We start from the raw sequence: 12,997 nt of genomic DNA, 5'->3' as shown, positions 1-12,997 counted from the left end.
CTAGGCTCGCTCACGTGTACTGTGTGTTCATACAGGTCCCTCACGACAGGCTGACTGCACACTCCTCCTGATAGCACTAGGCTCGCTCACGTGTACTGTGTGTTCATACAGGTCCCTCACGACAGGCTGACTGCACACTCCTCCTGATAGCACTAGGCTCGCTCACGTGTACTGTGTGTTCATACAGGTCCCTCACGACAGGCTGACTGCACACTCCTCCTGATAGCACTAGGCTCGCTCACGTGTACTGTGTGTTCATACAGGTCCGAGTTGCAGGGGCTTTGTAACCTAAAGCGAACATTTTCAATATATCCTTTTGTTCTGACCGGCTGCTGCACAGATATACTGTGAAGCTAAGGAAAACCACAGCCCATGAAACGGGTGTTAATCATACCCAATGCTTTCCTGTTGTTGAATTTGGATCCCAATATCTCCGCCCCACTAAATGTCATCAGCTCAGCTGGTCCGAAACGACTCAAACATGTTGTAGAATGAACAGGTTTCATGGTGTTGCAATGAAGAACTCCAGATTCTATTTATTACGCTATTTTGGAGTCCCTGAAAACTACACAAGGACACAAAGCATCACTTTCAACTGATGGTGTTTCTAAACATTTTGGAATGTGGTGTCTGTGTGCAGACTGATACAGCAGGCAGTCAGACAGCAAGCATGAGCTGCAGACAGAAATAGTGAAAGAAAGTTCAGCAGCACAGGCCCTGATGAAGTGCGGTCACATTCACTGCAAGATTAGAAACCCTGTTAACAGATGACTGTGGAGGGCGAGTGCTTGTTTGGAGAAAGGCCCAAAGAGAGGGTTCTGCTGCTTCTCCTTTTATGGTCAGGCATCGTCTGGGCTTCAGATCTCGAAGCAGCGGAGGCTTGTTCTTAAATGACAGAATACTGTTTCAAACTGGACATATTTACAAGATAAAGATAGCTCCCGTCATACAGGAATACTACAGTGCATTCAGACATGGCAGACACACACGATGTATCAACATGGCCTGGCTTTGTTGTTCTTGCGGTCAACACTGTGTACTGTGTACTGTCTGAGTTCTTCAGACACTGTGATTAAAACCTACATTTACTGTACAAGAAACAACCCACTAAGCCGTTTATCAGGATAAGGAAATCTTTCCCTCTTATCTTTTCAGAAAATAATATATTTTAGTATTATTATAAAACAAATAGATTGTGGCTCACAGAGCTTTAATAAGTATTTATTTATATTACACAGACTTTTAGGTTTTTAAAAAAGGTTGCAACTTTTACTGTAAGCCTATTCAGAAAACAGTTCTGTAGACATTTTCTGTAAAATTCAGGAGAGAAACAAAGTGGTGTGAAGTTTGTGTAGAACAACCTTAAGGGGGGGATGCAAAAAAACTGGGATGCCAACAAATACTGTAGAAAGCACAGAATGGTAACCTGCAGTATGGAAGAATGTGACAACAAGCGGTGTTAAAAAGCATATGACCACAACACGGAACATAGCTGTGGGACAAGTTACTTTTAAGAATGACAAATACTGCAGCTGAGTCATTTCCTCATTTGACAGTGGTGTCCGACATAGAAAAGAGCTCATTTCAAACAGGAGCAGAACAGATTCCTGTTTAGAAGTTGCATCAAGTAGCCTTAACTTGCAATTGTATACAGCTGTAAGAAAGTGAGACAGGGGTCTCCTGGTCTGAAGCCCTGCATCACAGGTACATCACTTTCACTTGTTTATTTTTTAAATGTAGAATCTGTGGTTTTTAGAACATCATCTTGTTCATATAACCTGCGTATCAGCTGGAATTGAGGAACTGCAATCCTGGAGAGGCAGGGGGTTCAGAGAGGGATGTTGTTTCAAGTGCAGACCAACACAAGCTTTTTAAAACAGAAGCCAGGGGGCAGCGACTGGATTCTGCAGCAATGTTCCGATGACAATCACTTCCCTCCCGAACTTCTACAGAGTTTGTCAAGAGACAGGCTGGCAGACAAGCAGAGTGTTTAATACAAACACAAAAGCACCACAAAAAAAAGTTTTATCTGAAGTAATACTCTAAATATCAGGAGAGGGCCATCAGTTGCAAATCAGAAGTGGGTCTGTCAGTTTCTGAATTGGAGTCCCTTATCAATACAACAGTTAAGACTCTGCAGTATCTTGCAATACAGTAGAATCGGTCATATCTGATTGAATTGGTTCCAGGAGTCCATCTGATATATAAAGATATCGCATCTCAGAGGAGTCGTTCTACTACATTGCAGTTACTTTGTGCATTTATCTCATGCCAAGACGTTAACAATGTCAGGTACATCGGCGTGTGTGAAACACCACAGTGTGGTCCTGCACATGTACTACACAAGACAATCAGTGAATAATGTAATACAGCATGTGAGGGTTGGGCAAAACCATCAGGCAAAAAGACCAGGCAGCCATTGAAATAGTGATGTGCGGGGTCCCCAAGTGGCTCATCCAGTTAAAGCGCTGCCGCTGGGAGAGCAGGATGAGTCACACAGCTTGGAAGGCGCCGGGCTGTGCAAAGAGGCTGAACTTTGCTGGGGGCTCTGAAGGGGGCGTCACATTGGCTTTGATGCTCCCCTGGTGGGGAATAGGAAACCGGCAGGGATTGCTTCTCCTCATCGCGCAACAGCGAACCCTACTGGCCAGACACCGAGCAAATCCAGAGTGGATAAGAGGCAGGGCTGATCTCTGTTCTCCGGGATCGGTAGCCCGCCCACCTCTGCTCTGGATTGCTTAGGCTTGTGAGATCGGAGGACGCTCACATGCCCTCAGACCATCTGTGCTCTATATTTAACAAAAAAATAGAAGGTAAAAACATTATAAACAATATACAGACTTTTGGATGCTGTTAAGCAGCAACCCACTGGATCTCCTTCCTAAGCCCCAGTCTCTACAGGACTGAGAATACAGAGTGGGCACAGCCAGTTCTACACATCACTTCAACTACATTGAATAATGAATTAGTTTGACCTCCAATCACGGTCCGGGGTTTCCTCCATTCTGTCCACATTCACACATGGAAGAAAAGTGAGCATTTTAAATCAGGCCCAAACTAAACCCTTTGCTGGGTCCAGTTAACACACACACACAATTAAACATCTATACCAAACGTAAATCAATATGAAGATAAAGATAACACTGTTAATGATGTAGTTGGTACTAAAGAATTAGAGTGAAGGGAAACAAGTACTGCTACAAGACAGGGTGACACAAAATAAACACTATATACAAGGGTTTCACCCCGTCACGCAGCATTTGGCAATTTACAAAACAGCATTCCAAAAACAGTTCTTACTGTGCGCTCTCAGTCCATGACAAAGGACAGGTTTCATTTGTTTGGGGTTTTTTTGCACTGTGCGTGTTAACCCGAGACAGAAACAACAACACACGAAACTGGCTTTGAAGGGCAGAGAAAAAAATCTTGTCCCTTTTTTTTTTTTAACATGGTTGAACTGGGCAGTTACATGTAAAAAGTGAAACTGAATTCATAAATGCACTGTTTTTTTTTCTTTTTTCTGTATTTTACTCTGGTTGCAGAATACAGTGTATATTTGTGATTTACTAAAACAGAATAGAGATATCCTTAGAAATGCAGTCTGTTTTTTGGAGTGTTGGTTATTTTGTATACAGTGTTGAACCCTCCATAAATATGATAAATATTATAACTGCTAGAAAATAACTGTTTACCAAAAGCGATTAAAACAAACAAATAGATGTCCTCGGCAGGGATTTGTGTTTATTACCCCCCAAACCAGATAGACACAGCGATGGTAGAAAGAAACTGATACTCCTCATAAAACAGTTACTGCAAAATGAACAGCAGGTACTTCTTGAAATACACTCCAAACTGGATCCGCTGTGTCGTCCTCGTTACTTATTGTACTGTCTCTAGGACTGGCTCACTAATTTTAGCCCATGATTACTTCTTGTGTTGGCAGCAACTAGTTACTAAGCAACCAGTCAATCCCTGACGTTACGAACATAAATTCTCACTTTGAAGCCACAGTGGGAATATCTAACGGAGCATCACTATTGCACTGTATTCTTGTTATAAAGTTGGACATTCAGAGGATTTTCTATGGCAACTGCAACATTCACAGAGCTACAGAAACAGAAATAAAGTATTACAGTAGCAGTGCATTTATAAATAGACTTCCTGCATGACTCCTCCAAAAAGAAACCAAAATAAGAGTTACAGTGATAAAACAAACCATTAGATGAGTTTAGCAGTGCTGAAAGACCAACTGGTCCTGTTTATTCTGGGCTTGTATGCATAGCAAAATGCAAGCCTGTGTCATGACCAGTGCAAATTGCTGATCTGATGCAGCAAGAGCAAGTCTGCAAGGTGATTTAATTGCTGTGCTGAGACACAGCATGTGACCATTCTTCAAAGACTTCTGGGGTTAGAGGTGTGCAGCAAAACCTATTCTCCAAAATGGCACTGGTCTTTGTGAATCAGCAATTTCTGCAGCGTTGTATACAGAAGCAGCTACTGTACTGCTGTTGCAAGATGGACATGCAGGTTTTATGTACAGCACACACGTCAGTGATGTTACTGTATGTACAGTACACACGTCAGTGATGTTACTGTATGTACAGCACACACGTCAGTGATGTTACTTTAGGTACAGCACACATGTCAGTGATGTTACTTTAGGTACAGCACACATGTCAGTGATGTTACTGTATGTTCCATTAAACAAAGCTTGAACACGGACACAGAGAACATGGATTTTGAGTTTTCAAACTGCAGCGTCTGTAATCCAACTGAAAATGTTCAACATTGCACATGTGTTGTATTACAGGATGCTAACAATCAAAACTAAAAGAAACACCCAATGCGATTGCTAACATTAGCCATTTGCTTGTGTGTGTTCTAAGCAGACACACTGTTCTGAGGGCCAGATTTCTCAAGGTCTTTCCATCAAACTGATCTTATAAAACCAGAAACAAACAGCACAGGTAGGCACACCTTTCAGTCCTTCAATCAGCCTTGAGATTGGTTTGTTATCAGTTTTGTAACCTGAAAATGTTTGTTTTCCTTTCTCAAAGCACTGGGAAACATCCCAGCCACTGTTTGTGTGGATTCAGCAGCTCTGTAGCCACATGAATGCTTTTCTGTTTACAAGAACTTCCTCATGAGCATCGCACATGTTGGATTAGAGAAGTATCTACATTTCCTCTTAGACAAGATACAGGCTTTAAAACAAATCTTTAATGCAGTGATAATGAGAGCAACCCTGCAACACACTGAGCTGGAAAGAACTTCCTCTGACCACAGATTCATTATCTTCACAGGTAATGCGCATGACCAACAAATACAGGCAGCATTCATTCTTTCCCATGATTTCAACACTCCCCATCGTCACTTAAAGCAATAGAAATTAAACTGCCCCAAATTCAAATGGCATTGGCACTTTTTAAAGGTTTTTTTTCAGAATTTACAAGCTTATTTTAGATTTGTGTTGTTTATTTCCAATCTGGAGATAAGCAGGGCCCTCAGGAACTGACCCTGTTATTACAGCACCCTGGCAGGCTGACTGAGACAGTGGAGTGCTATGGGAATTACAAGCAGACAGTGGACAGCTTCTAGAAACACCCGCTAAAGCTACCGTCATGTAAAATGCAGGGCTTAAAGACGTCAGAAGCTTGTTCGGTCTTGAATTTCCTGTTCACTTGCTTTCTCTTAAAATAAATGCCTCCCCCCCCACCACACTGAACATCGTAGATTTCAGGAAACTATCACTTTGACCAGTTAAGTAAATACTAAGCATTCAATCAAAAAAAGTTGCTTTTGGGGTCTTTTTGTATCATTCCATAGTGTCTGCGAGTCCGTACCTGTGTATGACTGTGTTTAAGAAAGCTGATCCCGAAGCTTGTCTTTGTATTTTAAATGGTACAGGGTGACTGACAGTGGGCTGCTCATAGTAGGTTCTGGGTTGTGCGTGCACGCTACACTATCTGGGTTGGGCGCGCACGCTACACTATCTGAGTTGGCCGCGCACGCTACAGTATAACACGCTTTGGAAAGTGAACATGTTGCCGATGGGCAGCCATTGTGACAGATGTTGCATCTCACATGCCCTCTCCTGTGCAGACACAGTTCAACAGATTCACTGATCTGGGCTTGAGAAGAGTATAAATCTACAACATGTAAACCACATTAGTCAGTTACGCCACTGCACAGGCCGGAGATACTGAATAGAGTTTGAGTGTCCCTGGACAGCAGTGGAGAATCACATGGTCTTTGCATGTGCAGACTTGGACTCTTCTGGTTTGAAAGTGGATGACCAGTTGATTACCATTCAAAGACCCATCAGAACATTGTGTTTAAACCATAGTTGAGCCGTGTTTTTTTAGTAGTAGTATACTGAAGTGGGACCACTCCTCATAGCATCCTGATTCCAGTACACCCTGTTACAGCACACAACCCAAAGCCCCTTGGTGTTTACTGCCTCACAGGAAAGTACCAGGCCTTCCACTCACAAAGCCAGCAAATCAGACCAGCAACCCGGGCGTGCGTCTCTCTTCTCCCTCTCTGAACCCTAGTGGTAGAAGCCACAGTTAAACGCCCCCTTCCCCCACTGAAGAAAGTGTACCAAGCGCCTCACCAGACATGTCAAAGCATCTCTACGATGCATAAGGCTACTGGTATACCAGTGACAGCTTCCACAATAAAACGAAATATTTTATTTGTTAACAAAATTGAATGAACAGTCTGTTGCCACCCATAAAACACGAAATCAATTCAATCCATGACCGATACAAAGACCTTGACCGTAGCAGCAATATTTACTAAAAACAACACGTACTTTTAAGTAATATGTAAACGTTATAATAGATGCAACAAAGCACGCGTACATAAACAAAGCAAGCGTTATATAAAGATTAGGGAACTAGGCAAGAAGCGTCTGGTTTTACTGTGAATAGAAACTGGAGACCAAGACCAAGCATGCAGGGTCAATGTGTAAAACATAAACACCCATACATAACTCAGCGTGAATGAAATGTAAATTATACCATTATTGTACGCAGTTCTTTTTTTATTGGTAGTGTAGTCTGCGTGACTAGGTTCCACACAAGCTTAAAAAATGTTTAGATCCTTATCAATAGAGCACTTGTGAAGCAAAACCACTTTAAATGGTTAATTAATGTTCTTCATTACTGATGAAAAAGCAAGACGACATTGAATTAGGAAGCAAATTGATTGGGCACACTCAGTGTAATTGCACTGGCTACGTTCTGACAGGCTGTAGCGAGAGAGATTGCCTTGCATCCTTGCATTAAACAAATCTAAGTGCAGCACTATAAAAAATATCCATAACACATTAAGTTAAAACAGAAACAAAAGTAGTACACTATATTGATAAATAATACACTGGATTACAAATAAAATAGTCGTATATTCGTATAAGACAGCACATGCATTGTTAGAATAATAATTACTAACGACACAATAAAATAGCGTCCGATACCCCAATCCTGTTACTAACCCACAGTGAAAGTGTACAATGTGGTGACACAGTGTGTCTTTCTGAAACCCACCTGCCCGTGTTGTATCGGTCAAGTCATAGCTCATCCCGGGGAAATCTTTCAGTTTCCTCCCGCTAATGCTAAGCATCCCCGAGCACACCGCTTCCTCCAGGGCGCGATCCAAGCTCCGCGCTGTGTGGAGATGGTACTGGGGATGGAAGGTACCCGGGTTCCAATGTGGTCCAGTCGGGTAGTTATGGCTTTGCAGAGCAGTGGCTGCTCCTCCGCCTCCGTGACTCGCCGCCATTTTCATAGGAGAAATGATAGTGGCATTAAAATAACAGAAGGGGCGCCACAGTGCCCATGCGCAAAGAGTGGGGTCCGGTAAAGTGGGGGAGGGCCCGTAAGCGCTAGGGGCGGATTCTGAAATGAACAGGTAGAGAGAGAGAGTTCCGCACTCCGGTCCGCTAGAGCGACCATCTGCACCGTTAGAAATACCTGAACATACCGCCTGCTGCCATGGGAAACAAAGCATAGCCTAGATCAATATCAAACCATAAAATAGCAAGCGTTCTAATTCACAAGTACTCCGACAACAATCCAGGGTTTTAGTTTAAATAAATGCATAATCGCAACACGGGAGCATTGGAAACACAACCGTTATGTTATGTAGGGTATTTTCTGCAGACTTGAGTAAGTTTCCTCGAGGGACAGGCAAAGTATCTGATAGATACTGACTGCATGTTGCCCTGTTAACCAGCCAGCATGCCGTGCGATTGAACTTCATATGTCCCCAAGGTGGGTCAGAGAGCATGGCAATTTAAGTATACCAACCCTCTGTGTCACCACTATCTTACATTTAATGAAAACGCTGTCCACCAAAACACACGTATACAGCAGACCAAACGCAGCATCAGTTTTCTCTCGATGTAGTTTTTCCATTTCTCCGCTAGGTGGTGCACTTTCTTCTAATGTTCCAGTGCAGAGGAGGATCCCTTTGCTTTCCTCTGATGTTCCAGTGCAGAGAATGGCTTTGTTCACCTCGTGTGGAAAGGGGTTTCAGATCAGATAGATTGTTGCCTTTATTTCTCTCGTCCAGTCAGAAGAACTCATCACATTAAACAACAGCACACAGAGCCACATGAACAGATCATTCGACCATTGGATCCCATCTCAAGGATATAGCTGCTGGATAGAATAAGGAATCAGGATGACCTTGATAGTGTGGGTTATTGATCAGCTCTGTAGCTGTGAAGTACACAAAGCTAATTAAATCATTCTTTTAAATGTTACCCATATCCCTTATTGTATTGCCATTCCTTATGCAGAATCACACGTAAGATACTGTAGCAATCCTGGGGCAGGGGAAACAATCAGGATAGTGTAGAGGTGTGTGTGTGCAAGGGGTTGCATGGTGGTGTGTGAGTGTAGGGGGTGCGTGTTGTGTGTGTCTGTGCAGGGATTGCGTGTTGTGTGTGTGCGTGCTGGGCTTGCGTGTTGTGTGTGTGTGTGCAGGGGTTGCATGTTGTGTGTGTGTGAGCAGGGGGTGCAAGTTGTGTGTGTGCGTGCTGGGCTTGTGTGTTGTGTGTGTGCGTGCAGGGGTTGCATGTTGTGTTTGTGCATGCAGGGGGTGCAAGTTGTGTGTGTGCGTGCTGGGCTTGTGTGTTGTGTGTGTGCGTGCAGGGGTTGCATATTGTGTTTGTGCATGCAGGGGTTGCATGTTGTGTGTGTGCGTGCAGGGGTTTCATGTTGTGTTTGTGCATGCAGGGGTTGCATGGAGTGTGTGTGCATGCAGGGGTTGCATGTTGTGTGTGTGCGTGCAGGGGTTGCATGGTGGTGTGTGCGTGCAGGGGTTGCATGTTGTGTGTGTGCGTGCAGGGGGTGCATGTTGTGTGTGTGTGTGCTGGGCTTGCGTGTTGTGTGTGTGCGTGCAGGGGTTGCATGTTGTGTTTGGGGGACACAGAGAGATAGAGTGAGAAAGGGTATGGTAAAAGGAAAAACTACTACAATCATTTATTTTCATTTTCGACTCCCAGTTCCCTTTCTCTCACTTTATGATTTTATTTTGTGATTATTGAATTATTGTAAAAATAAACTGCTTGAGCCTTCATCTACTCATGGTGGCAGTCTCATTTCTGTCCCAAAAAGAACCCAAAACACTACCATATGATAGAGGGCACCTATTTATACTTTTCAATGTCATTTTTTTTTACAATCTGATCTTCCTGTTGTCAGTTGCATTATCACTGTGTTCCAGGTCCAACAGGATTACAATCCATCTAGTGGGAAAGGGCCCCATGACTGGCATCTAATGTAGGTTATGATGGGCAGCAGCTGGTTGGTTAATGAGCAGGAAACAGGATGACAGAGGGTCCGAGAGCAGGCTGGGAGTTGGAGTTTTTTTCTGGGTGACCTGCCTTGTTGTAAAGCAGCTGAATGAGCCTCAGGAAGCACAAGTACTTCTTTGAACACCTAGGGGCCAGCTGTTGTAATTGCAGGTTCTTATTTTATTTTCTTGCACAACCCCAACAGGGGCCACAAGAGACACAAGGTTCTGTAAGTCAGGGAATGAGGAATGAGGGACATAACTGATTTAGAACAGCATTTTCCAGTGGAACCTGGCTTGGGAGAGGTGCACAGTGTCACTCAACTCAATTTCGCAGTGGAACCTGGCTTGGGAGAGGTGCACAGTGTCACTCAACTCAATTTCGCAGTGGAACCTGGCTTGGGAGAGGTGCACAGTGTCACTCAACTCAATTTCGCAGTGGAACCTGGCTTGGGAGAGGTGCACAGTGTCACTCAACTCAATTTCGCAGTGGAACCTGGCTTGGGAGAGGTGCACAGTGTCACTCAACTCAATTTCGCAGTGGAACCTGGCTTGGGAGAGGTGCACAGTGTCACTCATCTCAATTTTCCAGTGGAACCTGGCTTGGGAGAGGTGCACAGTGTCACTCAACTCAATTTCGCAGTGGAGCCTGGCTTGGGAGAGGTGCACAGTGTCACTCAACTCAAAGGGATAAGGGCACAGCTCCCTGCTGGTGGTATGATACCGCAGAGTCGCTGGAGAGCTTCTTCACAGTGGAATCAGGAGTGCATTATGACTAGGGCCCTGCACGTTTTTCATGACATTTTTTTTAACCTGCAATTTAGTCCTGCAGCCCCAAGATGTCGATATAGCCTCCACAGTAAGCCACATAATGAGCAATCATTAAATAAGCATCCCATTATATTACTTTAACCATTTCAATTACTCATCCCATTCCTACAAAGTACGTATTAGCAGATTAATAAACAGAACGTTGTAGATGGCGACTGACATTTATTTAACCCTTACATCCCTGTGAATACGTACAACAGGATTTTAAAAGGAAGGTTTTTCAATATTATTTCTGGGAACTCACAAGTGGAAATACATTATTTATAGGTTTTAATTTACCAGTACACTTCTACGAAAATCATATCGTAAAAAAAAATAAATACATACATTTTCTCTGATATCTGTATGTCATTTATTGGAATCTGTGTATTTGAGAGATTCTGTAACATATGTCAGCTGTGTTTCTTTATTTTTTTTGTATTTGTTTTTAATGCTTTGTTTTGTTCTTTGAATATAATGTAAAAAAAAAAAAAAATAATAAAAATAAAAAAAGCCCACAAGTTTTAATTATGTTTGCATAAAAGACAAAGAAAATCGATTCTCAGTTCCTGTGCATTATATTTTGCTATAAACTTAAACATCGTCAGCTGATTAACCCGGTCTTCTTTCATGGTTTGACGTTGACCCACAGAGTCGACAGTTCAATGCAGCCGATGTTCGGGACGTCAGCGAGGGGAGACTCGCCACCATGCAGCGCAAGTGGTACCAACGTCCAACATTGTTGTCAAAATCAAGGGGCGAGCTGTTGCAACCATCAGGGAATCGAGAGCGGGAAGCCCTGTCTGCTTGGGATTGGTGGCTGGTGCACCGGGGCGTGCCCTGGACAAAGGCATAAGTAACACGCTACTGCTGTTGCTGGTCTTGGAGAGAAAAGTGCTGCTGAGGCAGAGACAAGCTGGATTGAGAGAAGGAGCGCAGAGACAGAGCCAAGGAGAGTAGAAGAGAAGCGGGACTACAGTAAAAGACAAAGCAGAGACTTGTAGCACACGGCCGCAACAGTGTGCTGGAGGGCTTTCTTGGATGTTATTGTGTCGTTTGTCACAGTCTGAGTAGCACTACTCTGCTCAGCTGTGTTTGTACCGCTGGCTGGTAGCAGCACGTTTACCCGTCCAGTGTAGGGTCACGGCTTAATAAACCGTGAATTCGACAAACTGCAAATATCTGTGTGAGCCTCTTTCATTTTCCCACAAAGAAACACTTGTTCAGCATCCACAGAATTGATAACAACTGACAAATATATTTTACTTTTTCTTGCTAAACTGGGAAATAGTTCTGCTTTTTTTCAGAATTCGGTCAAAAAAATTCCACTACCGTTTTCTTTTGCATATAGTTGATATCCTTGCAGTCTAACGGGAGGGGTTCTTTATCCAAACTGCAAACATGTTGTGGGCCTAAAATCCTCACTGCCTTGTGAGCTGGTTGAATACAACGTGGTTTTATTCTGCATTGTTCAGGGTTTCAGTAACTCGTCAATTTTTCAAAAACCTTTTAACAGCACACGGTGTATTCTGTCATCTATCTGTGCTGTGCAATATACCAGTGCTCAGCATGTATTTGTATTTATTTAGTTTTTTTTTTTTTTTTTAATTCTGCAACTTTATTATACGTTTGATTAATTCTAACGTTACGGCTTTCAGAATAAGTTATACCCATCAGTGTGCAGCACAGCGGGTGGATATTGCTACTTGCGAAATGCTTTTTGCGTTTGTAGGGGCATCTATGTGTTCTAAAACAGCAAGTCTGGAGGAAAGCTTTTAAACGCATCAATTTATAGAATGGCAAGAATTGTTCCTTGTAATTAGGGGGTGTTTTCTAATTAGCCAGGATTGTGTGGGTTGATTCCTTAATTATTATTTTGATCTGTTCAGCTGAGTGGCTACACAGACATCTGCCAGAGGGTTAGGACTGAACTGCAGGTTAAAAAACAAGCCGGTAAAAACACAGGGCCCTAATTATGATACTATTAGACTCCTTAAACATGTGTCACAATGCCACTGCTGGATGACCAGAGAGGTGTGTCTTCAGCATTTTAAAGAAGATCCGGGGGGTGTACTAAACTGTTATCTATCTATCTATCTGTCTGTCTGTGTCTATCCGTATATCTGTGTATCTCCCTCAACGTATGTCTGTCTGTCTGTCTGATATCTATCTATATGCATGTCTGTCTGTCTGTCTCTCTACCTTTCTCTATGAACACATCTGTCTGTAGATCTCTGATATTTATTTTGTAAATGAGTTTTAAAGGACTGGAGACAGATTAAACGTTTTGCTGCCTGTCAACACATCATACTATTATCACGGGGGTACAAAAAGGGTCGGATTAGTTTGTTGCTGGTTCTATTTTAAGCAGTCTGTGTGTTGT

At 43.0% G+C, this 12,997-nt stretch overlaps 1 protein-coding gene across 5 annotated transcripts in view; it reads right to left on the bottom strand.

Moving 5' to 3' along the window:
* Positions 1–7,860, bottom strand: part of LOC117412315 (leucine-rich repeat and calponin homology domain-containing protein 2-like) — an 82,908-nt gene extending 75,048 nt beyond the window's left edge. For 3 of the 5 annotated variants that reach the window (XM_058989008.1, XM_058989009.1, XM_034020589.3), the window contains exon 1: positions 7,551–7,858. In XM_058989008.1, coding sequence (XP_058844991.1) covers positions 7,551–7,791 — 241 coding nt within the window. In that variant the 5' untranslated portion in view covers positions 7,792–7,858. Of the gene's footprint in view, positions 1–7,550 lie in introns of all 5 variants that reach the window. The other 2 variants (XM_058989007.1, XM_058989006.1) reach the window with 2 other exon arrangements.
* Between the last annotated feature and the right edge of the window lie 5,137 nt (positions 7,861–12,997).

Source organism: Acipenser ruthenus, chromosome 16 (genome assembly GCF_902713425.1).
Source record: "Acipenser ruthenus chromosome 16, fAciRut3.2 maternal haplotype, whole genome shotgun sequence".
Taxonomy (NCBI): Eukaryota; Metazoa; Chordata; class Actinopteri; order Acipenseriformes; family Acipenseridae; genus Acipenser; species Acipenser ruthenus.
This window is presented reverse-complemented; position numbering and strand designations above follow the sequence as displayed.